We start from the raw sequence: 15,900 nt of genomic DNA on the forward strand, positions 1-15,900 counted from the left end.
ACATACTTCCTAGAGGCTACAACAAAGTCACTTTACCTTCAGACCAGGTGCACCACTATCACCTTTGGCACCATCTCTTCCATCAAAGCCCTAAGGGAACCAAAAATAACATACATTTCATTTGTACTTTGAAACCCTGATAATCCCTAATATTGAACTTCAGGTGCATCCTTTTATTTTTTTGTTTTTTTGTTTTTAAACCTGAAAAGCTAACAACAAATCTTACATTGTAGGAAACTGGCTTATATTTGTTCAAATAGTAATACAACAGAAAATCAAAATAGCTTTAATGAATCCTTTTGTAAAATGTTAACAGGAACATAAAAATGCAAAAGATGATTCAGTGTATGATTAGAAATAGACTGTGAACTCCTTACTACATAGATGAGAATTTAGTGCCACAAATAGTCCCATTGATTTCAGCTGGACTGCTCAACAATGTAAATATGAGGATCAAAATTTGGCTTGTAGTTAAGAATACATTCCAGGTAATTTATTTGTTGTCAGTATTAATGGTAACTCAATGGTAAATCAAAATAAGCAGAGATGGGACAAAGGGACACATTTTGAGTCCAGATCAGAACTTTCCCAAAGTGTAGGGTGTTCATGACCAGGGCTTTAGATTTTCAAAGGGCCCATTACTGAGAGAAGAGTGAGTTGTGAAGTTCAGAACTGAACTTTTCAAAAGTTCTGCAAAGGGGAGTGCTTGTGCCTGTTGCATAATAATTCAGTTAGAGTAACTCACTCAAAAATACTCTTACGATAATACTTACTCTGTGACCTTTCATTCCATTGAATCCAGGCATACCAGGGGGTCCTTTGTGGCCCTAAAAATAAAAGCATAAAAGAATATGTAAATTACAAATACGTCAGAGTAATGAAGCACACAAACTAATATATACTAAGTAGCATAGTCAGTCTGGTGGTATAGTTAACAAAATGCAAAATCAATAGCAAGTTGGTTTTTCATTCAGAAGGTCTCTTTTGGGGGCTCTTTCTTACCGCTGGTCCAGGTAATCCACGCTCACCAGGTCTGCCTGGTCTTCCAGATTCTCCCTATGGACAGAAAAAACGGTTTTGCTCTGTTGCTACTTCAGTTTCTGGCAAAGAACTAGTAATACAGGACTAAAGAGACCTTGGAATAAGCTGGTGCAACTCTCATTGACATCAATGGATGGAGGGGGTCACATCAGTTTATGCCAGGGTGAAATCTGTCTCACAGCACAATTTTTTCTTTACATTAGAAGCCTGTCACAACTCATGAGCTATTCTCATCAAATGTTTTGATGAACTAAGTTCCAGTCTTAGCCATACTGTTCTTGGTAGAAATGGTGGTATCACAGAAGCCTCATGATGCCTCTGATATTTACCACACATGGAGAAACAGTCAAAAGGGACAAAGACTTTTATTGACTGATTATGTCTCTCTGTACAATAGCCATGCAGAATAATCTATCTGGTGTTGTGAGCCAACACCTGGTTTTTCATGACCATAGAACCCATTTCCCAAAGATTCAAAGTTAATGTGGCTCAGAATAAGATTTCAGGCACATATCAAAAGTAGGCTGTATCCTATCTTTATCACTGCCTATCTATCGATGGCCTGATCCAAACCTCATTAAACTTAAAGGGAGTCATCCGTTGACTGCACTGGGCTATGGATCAGGCCCTTAATGACTTCAATGCCAGGTGTCAAGTTTGTAGGATCTTTGCATAAAATAGAGGTGACAAATATGAAGGACTGCATTTTGAAAAAAATCAATTTATCTCCTTAGCACACCCAGGGGAAATGATCAACCCCCTCAAACAAACATAAAAGCTTGGAACTACAATAGAAGCACAGACACTCCAAGCTGTTAACACACAAATGGTAAACTAAATGATGGTTTACAACTAAAAGTGGCCAATGCAAAGAAATTCAGAGCAATTGTCAAATCAGTCACTCAGTCCTGACCTCACTTACGGTGCCTACATATTATTTACGATACAGATTGTCACAACTCTGGAATGGAGACATTGCATACCAAGTTTTAACTGAGAGCAAATTTTTAAAGACATATTATGAAATGTAAAAATCAGGGGATTAGATGTGATGGCCTGAAAGATATTTAGAGTGGTACCAATAGCCATTGTTTTAATAACACTATGCAGTAATTTTGATCCTCCTCTATTACATACTATAACATAGAACTTACATCTTTTCCTGGGGTACCTGCTGGGCCTAGTAATCCTGGGGGTCCTGGAGGTCCCTGAAAACAAAATAAAGATGAATTTTCTTCCATCATGTACAAATAAAAATTGTATTAAAAAGTCATGAACTACTCGCACAGCTGCAATACACAGGTTTGGTAAATACAGTGGGTAGTTATTCAGGGTTAAATCCACCCAGTGGGGAGGTCTGGCCCAAGGCACGCTGCACCTCATGACAGTGGTGGACAAGGGGGCATTTGACTAACTGCACTCCACAGAGTGGGCCTTTCTATGGCTCCAAATTGGCCAGTGCAGAAGGGTTTCAAAACAGGGCAGGATTGGACTAGAGGGTCATAAGTTTGTGACTATGTAGATTCAGGAATCAGAAACCTGCTGCCCATGAGTTGGAACAGTGGCCAAGGAGGGAATGCATTGCAGCCACACAGGCAACCCAGAGATAGCAGGGTTAATTCCACCCCTAGACCACCATGTAGTTTACTGCTTAATGCCTACTCGACTGAGACAGGGGAACTTTCACTTCTGGAGATTAAAAGTATTATTGGGCGTGTAATTTGGCATAGTTCCATTGAAAACAACACAGCTAAGAGGCATCGCCATGTATGGAATCCCTATTTTTAGACCTCTATTCAACCTTGCCTAAGTTTTTGTCCTATCTAGTATTCAGCTGACGTGGGTTTAAACAATTTCTTAGATGTTAAATGCATCACAGATATATTCTTCCTGTTACTATTTGTGGTAGGCCTATGAAAAGCTGTAACTAGCTAAATGTCATAGATTGTTTAATCAAGTTCCAGTCACTTTGGTGAGCCCGCAGGAGTGAAATGAGAGATTTGTATCTGAATGTGTGAACTAATGGATAAACCACAGCCAAATAGGAGAGGAATTTGATCAGCAATGAAAAGGAGAATTTGCAATGGATTTAATTGTTCTAAAGGTTTCCAAAATTGTCTCTATTTTCGTGAGCAAAAATGGTTTGCATCAAATACTACTCATCCCTAATGTTTAGTACACCATAGACCTGAATTTGGTCCATAGCTAATACGTACATAGCGAATTGCTTCTCTGCAGGTCTTCCTTGCATGAAGCCTGATTCAAAGCCCATTGACTTCAATGGGCTTTGGATCAGACCCAAAGTGAAGTAATTTTTTCCTACATGCATTCATATGGATTATTACCATTCTACTGAAAAGTCTGGTGTGACTTGTTTCTTTGTTTAAAAGGTTGAAGAAATAAACTTGCATAGACTATATTCCTTCTACCAACTCATTTCTTAAGGGATCAATCTAACATCCTTACTCAGGCAAGATGGGCATATGTCTATGAAAAGCTTGCAAGAACATGACTTTTAAGTGCATAGTAATGTCAAATGATACTTACAGAAGGGCCAGGTTGTCCAGGCTCACCAGGGGAACCTTGGTATCCATGAGCACCCTGATATGTAGAAGGACACAGCTGAGAAATCACTGTTTTTTCCCCCAGGAGGTTGCTACATATTGCAATACTCTCATAATCATAATAAATGATTCACCCAGAACAATTACTGAACAACAAGAGGGAATCAAACTGACAGGATCAAATAATCAATTGTGCAATATGGATTGAAACTATCCACTAAATGGAGATCCACATTAAAAAATCCAAAGCCTGTAGCATATTGCTATACATGCACTGGAATTTCCAGATTCACTTTAGATGACTAGGGCTGATAAATGTATGTATAAATTAAGTGTCTGGAGCATTATCAGTGGATCATAAGTAGAATTAGAATTTGAGCGTCTTTAGGGGTCATAGTCTATGTTGACTTACATGCCATATAATTCCACTGATTTCAGTGGGAATGCATAGGGTCTAAGTAAGGGCAGAATCTGATATTGAGTCATTTGTTCCTGAGGCTATACTACAGACCAATAAAAGAACACAACATATTCATAACATTCTCAACATCTAGAGATTTGTTGGTTGAAAACATGCCCAAATTCAAGGAGAGAGAATGGGCTGTATATTTCAGAGGATAAGATGTACATAGCAAGGCTGAATTTTACTTACGGGTGGGCCTGGTTGACCAGCTGGGCCAGGCAGGCCAGGTGGGCCGGGGGCTCCTAAACCAGTCTAAAAGGTATATATAAAAATAGTCATTACATCAAAATCTATTTATAATCCTTATTAGGATCATAACGATAGGCAGGAATGACAATAAAAGACAATTCAGTATGGATGCCTATTGCTGTAGAGCAGAAGTCTGCAGTGAAATATAGTAGAGACGGTGGAAAATTTCCTATCGGTAATGAGAGAACTGTAATAAATGTTAACTTTAGTATCAACAGAAAGAGAATTTACTTTCACTATATGACTGTGCAGTGTATTTTGATTGTGGCTTATAATTACCAGCATTTACAATCTCTCCAGGAAAGACTTAAATCAAATTTGTTTGGTGTTTTGCAGTGGCATACTGCAGTCATACAATATAGGCTCTGCCTAAACATAACCTTCATGCTGTGAAAAGGTTTATGCCTTGTACACATCTTTGGACTTCTAATTGTTTAATTTTATATTTCTGATACTTGGCAGGGTTTCATGAATGTTAGCCAATGCACCGATTTTCTTAAGTGGTACAATAGTACACCATAAAAATTAAATGACATCTGAGGTAGTCAAAGGACATAGTGGACTACATTCTGCTCTTTGTATGAAATAACTCTTGTGAACTCAGTGTAGTTATTTCAGATTTAAACTGGTGCACGTGACAGTAAAATTAGTCCCAGAAAATTACAAGTATATTAATATTGCATGTTAAATACCTAAAAGTTAAGAAGCAACAAACAAGGAAGCATGTAGCAATGGAAGAACATGAGGAAAAAACTAAGTTTTGCTTATGTTTTGCTAGACCTGCATTCATTTGTTCAAATAAAAAAATTTCTTCAGTTAAGCTTTAGTTGATGTGGTAGAGGAAATACAGTGAGTGTATCTGAATTACAACAGAAGTAATATACTCCACAGCATAGGAAATACATTCTATGCTTTACAGCATGGATTCTATATTATATAGCAGAGGAAAAATATTCCATGACGTAAAGAATAAATGACATATTCCACAGCAGAGGAAATACGTTCCATGATTTACAGCATAGATAATATATTTCATAGAACAGGTAATATTCCATGATTTACAACACAGGAAATATATTTCACATCAACTTCATTTTCACAACAGGAGATTAATCCAACCACTATAAATACTATTTCACATATTTGTCCAGATTTGATAAAGAAAATCACAGTAGTTGTGTCTAAATCAGAAAGTATACCTAGTGGCTTAGAACGGTGTCAGTCTACTTGCTCGTATCATCATATGTGTAATTATTAGAACTAATTTAACGTGAAAGGAAATTGGACTGGTGCTGCATCCATGTGTGGCTACAAACTGAACAAAACATGTTATTTTTCAAAGTACACACTGAGGAAAAAAATGCATAGTTAAGAATGGCATTTGCTTGTTAGTGTTGTCTCCAAACTGTGAATAAATGGGAATTGTTTAGCTTTAAAATATGGTTGGTTCGGAGAAACAGTAAGAGAACAGTTATGTAAGGGAAATGAAAGCCAATGAGGAGAAATTGACATGTAAAGTTAAAAGACCAACAAACATGCAGTGAAAGGACATAGTAATAACAATGGTGGAGAGATGTGTGGATAATGAAATACCAGTCATGGTTAACCACCTATAAGGAAAATATATTTGCGCTAAAGATAAGCCCATTATCCTTTCCAACTATTTGGATTAGGTATTTACTTGAATTAACAGCAAGAATTTAGTAAAACAAAAATCAAATGCTGTTGAGATTTATAATACATCACAGAATAGCACATTTAGATGTGTTTTTTATTCACATCACATCAGTTTATTCTATGATGCAGTGTAAAAGAATTTGACAGAACACAGTATGGCAAAAACAGACGGCAAAGGATATAGGCCAGGGGTTGGCAACCTTTCAGAAGTGGAGTGCCAAGTCTTCATTTATTCACTGTAATTTAAGGTTCAAGTGCCAGTAATACATTTTAATGTTTTTAGAAGGTCTCTCTCTATAAGTCTATATTATACTAAACTATTATTATATGTAAAGTAAAATAGTGCAGCGAGGTGAGTGGGGCCAGTAGCTGGTATCCCAGGCTGGCAGCAGGCTGAGCGGGACCGGTGGCCAGGACTCCAGCTTGCAGGGGGCCTCTGGTCAGAACCCCAGGCTAGAAGCAGGCTGAGCGGGGCTAGTGGCCGGTATCTCAGGCTGGCAGTGGGCTGATCAGGGCTGGGACCCCACACCGGCAGCAGGCTGAGGGGGACTGGTGGACAGAACCCCAGACTGGCAGCAGGCTGAGTGGCTCAGCCTGCTGCCGTTCTGGGGTTCCTTCTGCCAGCTCCTGCCAGCCGGGGTTCTGGCCACTGGCCGAGGGCTCCATTCATCCAGGCAGACAGCAGACTGAGCAGGACTGGTGGCTGGAACCTTGTCTGGCAGCAGAGTGCCACTAAAATTTGGCTCGCGTACCAACTTGGGCATGCGTGCCACAGGTTGCCGACCCCTGATGTAGGCTATTCAATCAGGTTAAAAACATGCCCCGTGTCCAGTGAACCATATATAAGAAATTTAAGTATCTTTAATATAAATGCCAAAATACAGTGCTGAAACGATGTTTGTTGAACCACAGTGTATCTCTGTTAACTCTGTGGTTCAGCACATCTCATGTTAGGAAGCCAAGTAGCAGAATGTAGATGATATGACAAGCTGTGAGTAAAATCTGTAAGGAACTGTAAATGAATGAATGAAGGAATGAACGAATGAATGAGGTAGAAACAAATGAGAGAAAACAAAACTGAGAAAATAATGAACTGCAGTTCAGTAAAAAGAAGTCTACCATTCATTCAACACAATGATCTGATGGAACCCAGAGAAATAACATGTTTAGTTGGTGCTGCTTTCATTTGGTACAGCATGTGACATACAATCCTTGTTATGTAGACTAGGAAATAATGATTGTAGCTAATGAAGCAGCAACCAATTTCAGATAATAGTTCACAATGTCCATTAGAGATTGCACAGTAATCCACAACTCCACCAGAAGTCACTTGTATCTATCAATGGAATATCACTGTTGTAAGGACACTCCATGTTAGCTGTGATGAATGACCTTACAAACCTAGTATATAAAGAGAAAATTAAGTAGATATGTTTTTTAGATGAACTTTGCGCTGGAAGTAACCTGTGCATGTGATTGTTTCATCCAACATGTGTTTGATCTAATTAAAAAAAAACTGAAATGTTTGTGCCAGGCCTAATGGGCAGATTCAGCATCCTTAGTGCATAGTCTGAAGTGCTGTGGATAACAAAGAACACAGTAGGATGCTCTAGCTGCATCTGGGATGAAAGGAAGGCAATAAAAGGAATATATTGGTTTGTCATAGAGCACTATTTGAACTGTGGAAATACACTCTGGGATAGAGGATTATATTGAGCATGAATGGTCTTGAATGCTGTCGGAAAGAAGAGGAAGGAGAGATAAAAGCATTCAGAGTGGAGGAGAGAAAAGCAGTTAGGGGAAGAATAATGAGAGGTAGAAAATGGAAGAGGCAGGGAACAAAGGTGAGGAGAATATAGAAAGGAGAAGAGATGAAAATAAGGAAAGAGGTATTGTGTGAGAGAGAATCAGTTAGGAGGAAGGGCAGAGAGTGACGATCTAGAAATGGGATGGAGAGATGAAGAGAAAAATTGGTAAAGGATGAAACGACCATGCAGTTTCATATAATCTATACAATTGGAATCTCCCGAGAATGCTTCCAGGACAAACTCTGCCTTAAATCTTATTCCATTTGCAGTCAGCAATTCAATACATAACCTTATTTGTTCAATAGGAAAGGCATAAATATCCAAGATACAATCTACAAAAGGAAAAAGTCCTCTTAAAAAAGGGAAAGAGAAAAGGTTACTATCTTACAATAGGAGGTGGATACGGTCCAACACCAGCCTTGGTATCATAGGAGTCATACTGAGGAGAAAAACTCTGCAACAGAAATATCAAAACAAGAGAGTCCATTATAAATCAAATCAGGCAACATACACACTTCGTATGGCACACTGAACTGGAAATAATTCATTTATATAAGCTGTTTAGCAATGTTCTAACACTTACAATTCTGCACGTTTCAAAAGTCATCCCAAATGGAAGCCCTTATAGCATCTTTCTTTGTGATCAGAATTACTTGAGCTGCCTATACAGCTGATGTACTATAGATCTGCCTGATCTGAGAAAACCAACTGCCTTTTTCTATCTTCTCTTCTCTTATCCCCAGACAAGTTATCAGGTAACATCTTATCAGAGCATGGGTCACTCCTTTTGATCATATTTCCCAAGTTTCCTCTTGAAACCACACCTCTACTGGCCTAGTCTAACCCTACTGAAGTCAATAGATGACTTTTCCATAGAGGTCTAAGGAAGCTGGATTTTGTTTATAATCCAGACTCAAGAGAAATCACAGCTCATGTCTTAACTATTGCTAATGCCAACACTAACTGGGTATATCCCCTGATCCTCAATAACATAATGTCAATAACATGACACTCATAGATATCTCAAAGTGGGCACTCAGAGAGCAAGATAAATATCACTCTGCCAATCTAGATGCATGTGCCTGGGAGGAGGAATATGAATATATATGTTCCATAGAGGTCTATCAAGGACCCCATATCTGCCTTAATAGCGATCAGGGCAAGTAATTATAATCTGGAACTCCATCCAAGCAAGCAGTCTCAGGTTGTTGTGATCCACAGTAATTGTTTGTGTATAAGAATTTTTTGTAGGAAATTCCTTGTGAACTTCTTTTACCCAGTTGAAAACTATCCAACTGTGAATCTCTGTCTATGTTTTGCACTTGTTGTACAAGGATGCGATGTTATGTTTACATCTGAGAAGTTAAATGTGCAAACCATCACTAAAGCCTATCAGCTGTATAGACATGTTGATCCTATGAACACAGAGGTCAACATCAATGCACTACAGCAATTAATATAGCATCCAGAATTAGAAGCCACAGTAAAAGACCTGGAAAAGAAGGGCAAGAGTTTACTGATATCAGTGCATTAATCCACTGCACAGACTGAGCGAGTGTTAAAAAGAGTGGTAAAATGTTGAAATTTTGCCCATTGGTGGGAAACTCTGTTTGCCACTTCCACAGAGTTGTCCCAGACCTGGCACATTTTGCTGCATCCTTTTCTGGTTATTTTGATTATTCAAGGTCTTACCCTTATCCTTCTTTTCATGATGATAGAATGGGTAAAGTTAAAACTTAGAAAGATGGCTAACAAGTCTAGATTCTCCAGAGTACCTGTTGCTTGAGCAAATCAATATTGTAAATCAATACCATCTTAAAGAAGGGGAAATGTTAGGTAAAATCTGTTTCTGACCTGTTTTATGTAATTTCCACCTTGGATTTGTAAAAGAACACCTAAGACTCCATCTTGGATACCCTTCTCCTCAGATGATTTAGTGCTCTTTCAGCCTTTTTCAAATTAAGGCAGGAAAAGGTCAGGGTGGTTAGAGTCAAGTGACAGCCATAATCTGCCTAGCAACCACAGGTTATTTAGTGAGTGGCAGGCTTGTCACTGAGGGCTGTCCATCTGAGTGGCAGCCAGAGTCCCACACAGTTCAGCTAGCTTCGTGGCATGAGTGACATTATTGGCCTGCTGGAAGGAATTGAGGACTGGTCCTGGCCTTAAGGTAAACTGAGTTTGAGACCCCTAGTGTAGACCATAGTTAATCTGTTTTGGGCTAACAGTGCTAGCTCAACTATGCTTGTTGGTGTTTTGAGGGTAGGAGGAAGAATCAAGATTTTTCCACTCTCTACTCATCTGTAGAGCCCATCCATGTCAGAACAGAAGTATCAGCCTTACTCAGGCTAGCCTTCCTGCTGCACAGAGACCCATGACACATGTAGGGTGAACATTGGAATAAGTATATTCCACCTTTACATGTAGGGTGGGTGACAGTTTCACCCTTAGAGCTTATAAGCAATACCTTCAGCGCTAAATGTAATAATTATGACTTACACCTCCATTTATAGAGGGACATGACTGACAGACCCCAGGCTGGCCAGGAGAGCCGGGACTGCCTGGTTGTCCAGGGGAGCCAGGTAGTCCAGGAATTCCAGGAGAACCCTAGAAAGTTCAAAATAGACAAGAGTTAATATTTGTATTTGTCTTTCAGTATGTTGCTATCTGGCGCACCATGGACCAAATCCTGCCCATGCTGAAGTTAACAGATGTAAAATCTGGCCCCATATGATACTGTATATTGTAAAAGAGATTTTTTTCTATTAAATATGAATAAAGTTTACAGTTCAAATAAGTAGAGAAGAGGAAGTACAAAAATACATACAAGGAAAAACATCTTTGCCTGTTGAGCCTGATTGTAAGTGACTGGCTTGTACACCCTGAAATATTCAAAAATAGATTGACAGCTCAGTATAAAAAGGAATACTGTTATTGAAGCACAGAAGAATTCTTTCTACTGTGCAGAAACTGTTTTAAAAAGATTACAAATTTATATACGCCTTGGGCCAAATTTTCCTTTCTCCTCTCTGTTTTACAGGTATAAATCCGGAGTAACTCTGCTGAAGCTAATGGGATTATCCTGAATTTACATTATTAGCAGATTTTGACCAACTGAGTCCAATAATTTTAGGGCCCAGTCCTCCATGATGAAGACATCAATGTGAGTTGAGGTTTCTCATCAGCTTGCATGAGACACACAGCACTTTGTGGGATTTGGCCCTTCATGATTTAAAATTTATTTGAAGAATCTGATATCACTTACCGGGTCTCCCTTGGGGCCTTGGACAACATTACCGTTAGGCCTTTGAGTAGGCTGGAAAAACAAAACAATAAAACATAAAAAGGCATCAAACCAAGAAGTACTGATAAAGTGCAGCATATTTAACAGGTAGGAAAAACTGTTTAAACAACAGTGGAAATACAGCTGTATTAAACTAAATTGGTCACTTCCACGTCAACATTTAAAACTATGTTTCTACTGCCAAATTAAGTTGCATCACCACAGAGCATCCATCATGTGACATACAGTGGCCATTCTTGACACAGGTGCTGTGGGTGAAATCCTGTCCTATAAAATCAATGGGAGCTTTGCCATTGACTGCAGTGGGGCCAGGATTTCACCCTGCCTGCTTTCACTATGGAGATGAATGGGGAATATATTTCCTGTTTCCTTTCCAATCCATTAAATTCACATATCAATAACTGAGACAAATCTTTTCAACCTCATTTCCCAGAAAAAAAATATTTATTTGATTTTCAACACATAGTTATCAGTGACCCTCAACGTCCTCAGATGCTGATTATTGGCATCTTTGTTAGTGCTATTTCTAACTGTAGCAGTGGATGTTGATCTGAATCTTAGACTCTACAGAGTGAAGTTTCATTATGCCCAATCCTGACCCACAGTAGCCTTATGACTCATGTATAGCGCAGAAGCAGGGTTGATGGAAGCCTCCTACAGCTCCCTTATGGTCCGAAGCCACAGAGCTAATCAAATAGGGCTCAAATCTAGGAGCTTCAGTGCAAAAGCCACAAGCTTCAATCACTGGAGCCAAAGAAGAACTCACAGTGAGAAAGTAGAAAGCTGCGTAATTGCTGGAGCCAGCCAATCTTTAAACAATTTAAGACAGCAAAAACTTGGAATCAGCAGAAATCTCATGATAAAGTCCAATGACACTTTCTGTCCTCATTCACACCGTTATGCAAACCCACTTACTTTCATGGCGTTATACAGGTTGTAAGCCAGGGCATAATATGTTCCTATATATTAAAGTAATCATTGTCTTCTTTCTTTCTCTCCTTGCCTGGGGATGCTAATCTAAAATGACCATCCAAATGTTATGTATGCGCAACCCTCAATAATTAATTGTATTAATTTAAGGGCCTATTCCTTTAATTCTCACCCAGAAAATACTTGATTGCATTCAGCAGGAGCTTTTCTTGAGCCAGAAATTTAGGATGAGGGCCTACACAATTATTACTGATTGTAATAAAAACCTGCAAAAACTATTAAATTTATCAACTCAAACCGATTAAACTGTTGTTGTTTCTGCTTTTAAATAATGTCTTCTAAATATGGGTTAATGATAAATTAAATAGGTAGGGCCTGATTGACCTCTCATTTACACTAGTAAATCGGTAACAGCAGCACTAAAGAAAATGGAGTTACTGTACAATGATGTAAGATTGGTATGAGAAGCAAATTAGGCCTACAGTATTTACATGGTGCTATAAACAGTGCTTAGTTTAGTTAGTTTGAACACTCAGGCTGTGTGTGATTTCATGCATGTAAACTGAGCATTATGTCAGAAATAGGTTGTTTGCAGAACGTCTGTGCATTACGTTATTGCTGGTTGACTCTCAAAAGATTCTGAAGTGTTGTTTTATTTGAATGACAGAGAAATAGGCCTGAATCAAAGCCCTGCATCTGAGCATCACCACACGCTGTGAAGATTTTCAGTCTGGATCTAGATCTGGATCTGAACTTTGTAGCTGGCAAGTGTTCTTAGAACATGTCGAACCTGAACTCTGGATCCTAGATCCTAATAACATTGAACTTTGGGAAAGTTACAGCCCAAATTTTGTGACTCTGCTTTATTACTAATAAGCACCTACCATTTCATTCCTTCTCTGAAGTTGAACTGAACTAGAGGGGATGGTGGGGGGCAAGATCGGCCCCTTCACCCCAGATTTGCTGCTTAGCTTGTATTGAGCATACTCACATGGACAGAGCATACTTGTAACACTGCTGAAGCCGGCTACCCTCACTCTGCCCCCTCCCACTCACTATTGGCAGGCATGGGTTGCCTCTGATCAGAACCTTCTGCGTTTGTAAAATTAAGCAAGAAGTTCCAGTAACCTCATAAGAAGGTTTTTCTCACAAGAATTCTTGCTTAATTTTACAAACGCAGTAGGTTCTGATCAGAGGCAACCCATGCCTGCCAATAGTGGGCGGGAGGGGGCAGAGTGAGGGCAGCCGGCTTCAGCAGTGTTACAAGTATGCTCAGTCCATGTGAGTGGATTGAATATATGGCAAGAACAACATTTCCACTGTATTTTACCATCATTTCTGGTTCCAATCCTCTGATAGGATCAGGAAATACAGAGATGCAAGAAAAGGAAAAGTAACAGGGGGAAAAGATTTTTGAACTTTATTAAAGGGTTGGTTAAGTTTTACTGAAGGTTTAGGTTTGTTCTGATTTCATCCAAAGTGGTTTGCCCATCCTTAACAGTTATCAGCTATTAAAGGCTTTAGGCTGAATAAGAGTACTTAAAATACATATGGATGGATGGATGTATGGATGGACAAATGATTTGGGTAAATGTGGGTCAAGGACAATTCATGTCTCAGAGAAACAGATTACACTTACTGTTTCATGAGTTGATGTTACCCGTGGACAAACAGGGCAACACTCTCCAAATGGAATCTCTGGGTTGGGACAGTCTAATATATCCTGATCATCACAGATGATGTCATCACAAAGAACAGCTCCTGAGTCGCACACACAGATTTGGCATGGTTCTGGTTTCCAAACATCCCTGTCAGCATACACTTGCCCAAGATGTGTACATTCTCCTACAACTGAAAAAGGAATAAAGGAAAATGTAAGATGTGTCGCAACCACCAATGCTCAATAATACTTCAAATGGGATTTTGAAAACGAAACTGAAAACTGGAGGTTTTATTTTAAACATGTCTCATTAATGACAAGGACCAAATTTTCCTCTCCTCCAACCACCCTAAAGATCTGCTTTGGGAAATGCAAAGTCTGCACTGGATCTCCGGGTGATAATCCCAGTGACGTCAATAGAAGCTCTATGGGCCTGATCCAAAGCCAACTGAAATCTTTCAGTCTATTGACTTCAGTAGCGTTTGGATCAGGTCCCCCGGGCAGAACGATTGTATAATCTGCAATAGAGCACCAATAAATAGGAGAATGGGTCCAAAGTATTAAACTATACACTTTAGTGCATGTGCGCACACACGCATACACAAAGATCTACAGTAAAAGAAAAAACTCTCTAGTCTCCACGCACATTGAAAATGATGTACAGTCCACAGACTGGTTTAACGCACTTGGCAGGTTGAGTTCGGGAGAGCTTTTAAAATGAATATCCAGGTTCATTGTAGCAAATAAGTGAAACTTTCTTTAGTTCCAGGAAAGTTTATGTATGGAAAAAACAAGGAACATTTTTGCTTTAAAAATGGAGTTTCTTGCTTTAAAAACTGTTCATGTCATTCACAGTCTTTCCAAGACCAGGCCAACTCACAAATACAAAAGTAAGTTAATTATCTGTCTGTGAACTGATCCAGTCCCTGTAATTGTAGTATCTGAAGAGATTATTGATTACAAATTAAGCACATAGCTTTAGTCATAATATTCTGTCAAAAACATAGAAAACCCAGCTGGACAACCCTGTCAGTGACCTAAGGTATTTATTTATTTTTTGTAATGGTTGTCCTCAAGTATTGTTTCTGCTTTTGCCTTGGAACCCCTATTTTAAATAACAACTTACTTAGTGCTACATATTTTCATAAATCCAAACTAACCCCACGTAACCATTTTAAATGTGTGCATGTACACATAACTTTACCAGTATTCATCATCCTTTTACGCTACTTTCTCAACAGATTTGATAAGAACCCCAGATATATTTTTAAACATATATTTCATAGGTGTGTCCTTGAAGTACCATTGATGTCACATGGGCAACTTAGAATAGCATCAAATATCACGAGTGGTTCTACTGATAGAGTGCAAGACTGAGCCAGAGTTTGTGTCAACTTCTATCCCTACCCCATCTGCCCTCCCTCTTTCCTCCATACCTCTACAGCCTGGCTTGCATCCCAGTGTACTCTCTGTTCTCCATTACTGCCCACCCACCTTGATCTGTCTCTCCTCCCTCCAAGTTCCTGTCTGGAGTTTCTTGTTCCCTCCCATGCATTTCTGCCACTCCCATAATTCATTCTCACTGCTCCCTCCCTCTTCCTTGATGTCTGTCTTCCTCCCTCTTATCTTATCTCCATAGTTTCTTTCTACCCTACATTCCTTTTGCTTTCTCACTCCCCTCCATTCCCATGCCTTCTCCTTTCAGTATCCCTGCCTTCTATTGACTGACACTCCTGGTCTCTTTCTCATCTGCATTCCTCCTGTGACTGGTCCCTCCCCATTTCATTCCCTCTTATCCCTCCAGTCTTCCTGCCTCCATCTGTCCACCTCTCTTCCCTCCCCATCTCCTCCACAAACTCTTCTTTCTTTCCCCTCCAGATGTCTTACTCCCTTCCCCTCCCTTACTACCATCCTGATCTCTCTCCTCTGACAGCCATGAAGTTCTTCTCCTCTTGCTTCCCTCTTGTCTGCTGTAATACACAAAGCAGTGCATTGTTTTTCAGGTACACAGTGTCATTTGCAGGCTGTGCTGCTAACTTCAGGGGATGGTTTTTGTAGGAAGGAGCCAAAATCTTCTGGGCTGGTTGAATGAGGAGCTACCACCTGAATCCTGCCTTTACTGCTCTTTGTGTTTTTCATAGGAGCTTAAGTTTCACTGAAAGTCAATAGGCCTTAGACGCCTAGTGCCCAAGTCACTTCTGAAAATT

At 39.5% G+C, this 15,900-nt stretch overlaps 1 protein-coding gene across 1 annotated transcript in view; it reads right to left on the reverse strand.

Moving 5' to 3' along the window:
• The window catches only part of COL3A1 (collagen type III alpha 1 chain), a 66,541-nt gene that overhangs the window by 30,749 nt on the left and 19,892 nt on the right, over positions 1-15,900 (reverse strand). The window contains exons 2-11 of the mRNA XM_032802588.2: positions 13,673-13,884; positions 11,065-11,115; positions 10,299-10,406; positions 8,191-8,256; positions 4,258-4,320; positions 3,589-3,642; positions 2,196-2,249; positions 1,003-1,056; positions 774-827; positions 37-90 (exon numbers count right to left, since the gene is read on the reverse strand). Of these exons, the coding sequence (XP_032658479.1) occupies positions 37-90; positions 774-827; positions 1,003-1,056; positions 2,196-2,249; positions 3,589-3,642; positions 4,258-4,320; positions 8,191-8,256; positions 10,299-10,406; positions 11,065-11,115; positions 13,673-13,884 (770 nt within the window). The remainder of the gene's footprint in view (positions 1-36; positions 91-773; positions 828-1,002; positions 1,057-2,195; positions 2,250-3,588; positions 3,643-4,257; positions 4,321-8,190; positions 8,257-10,298; positions 10,407-11,064; positions 11,116-13,672; positions 13,885-15,900) is intronic.

This window comes from Chelonoidis abingdonii, chromosome 10 (assembly GCF_003597395.2).
Source record: "Chelonoidis abingdonii isolate Lonesome George chromosome 10, CheloAbing_2.0, whole genome shotgun sequence".
NCBI lineage: Eukaryota > Metazoa > Chordata > Testudines > Testudinidae > Chelonoidis > Chelonoidis abingdonii.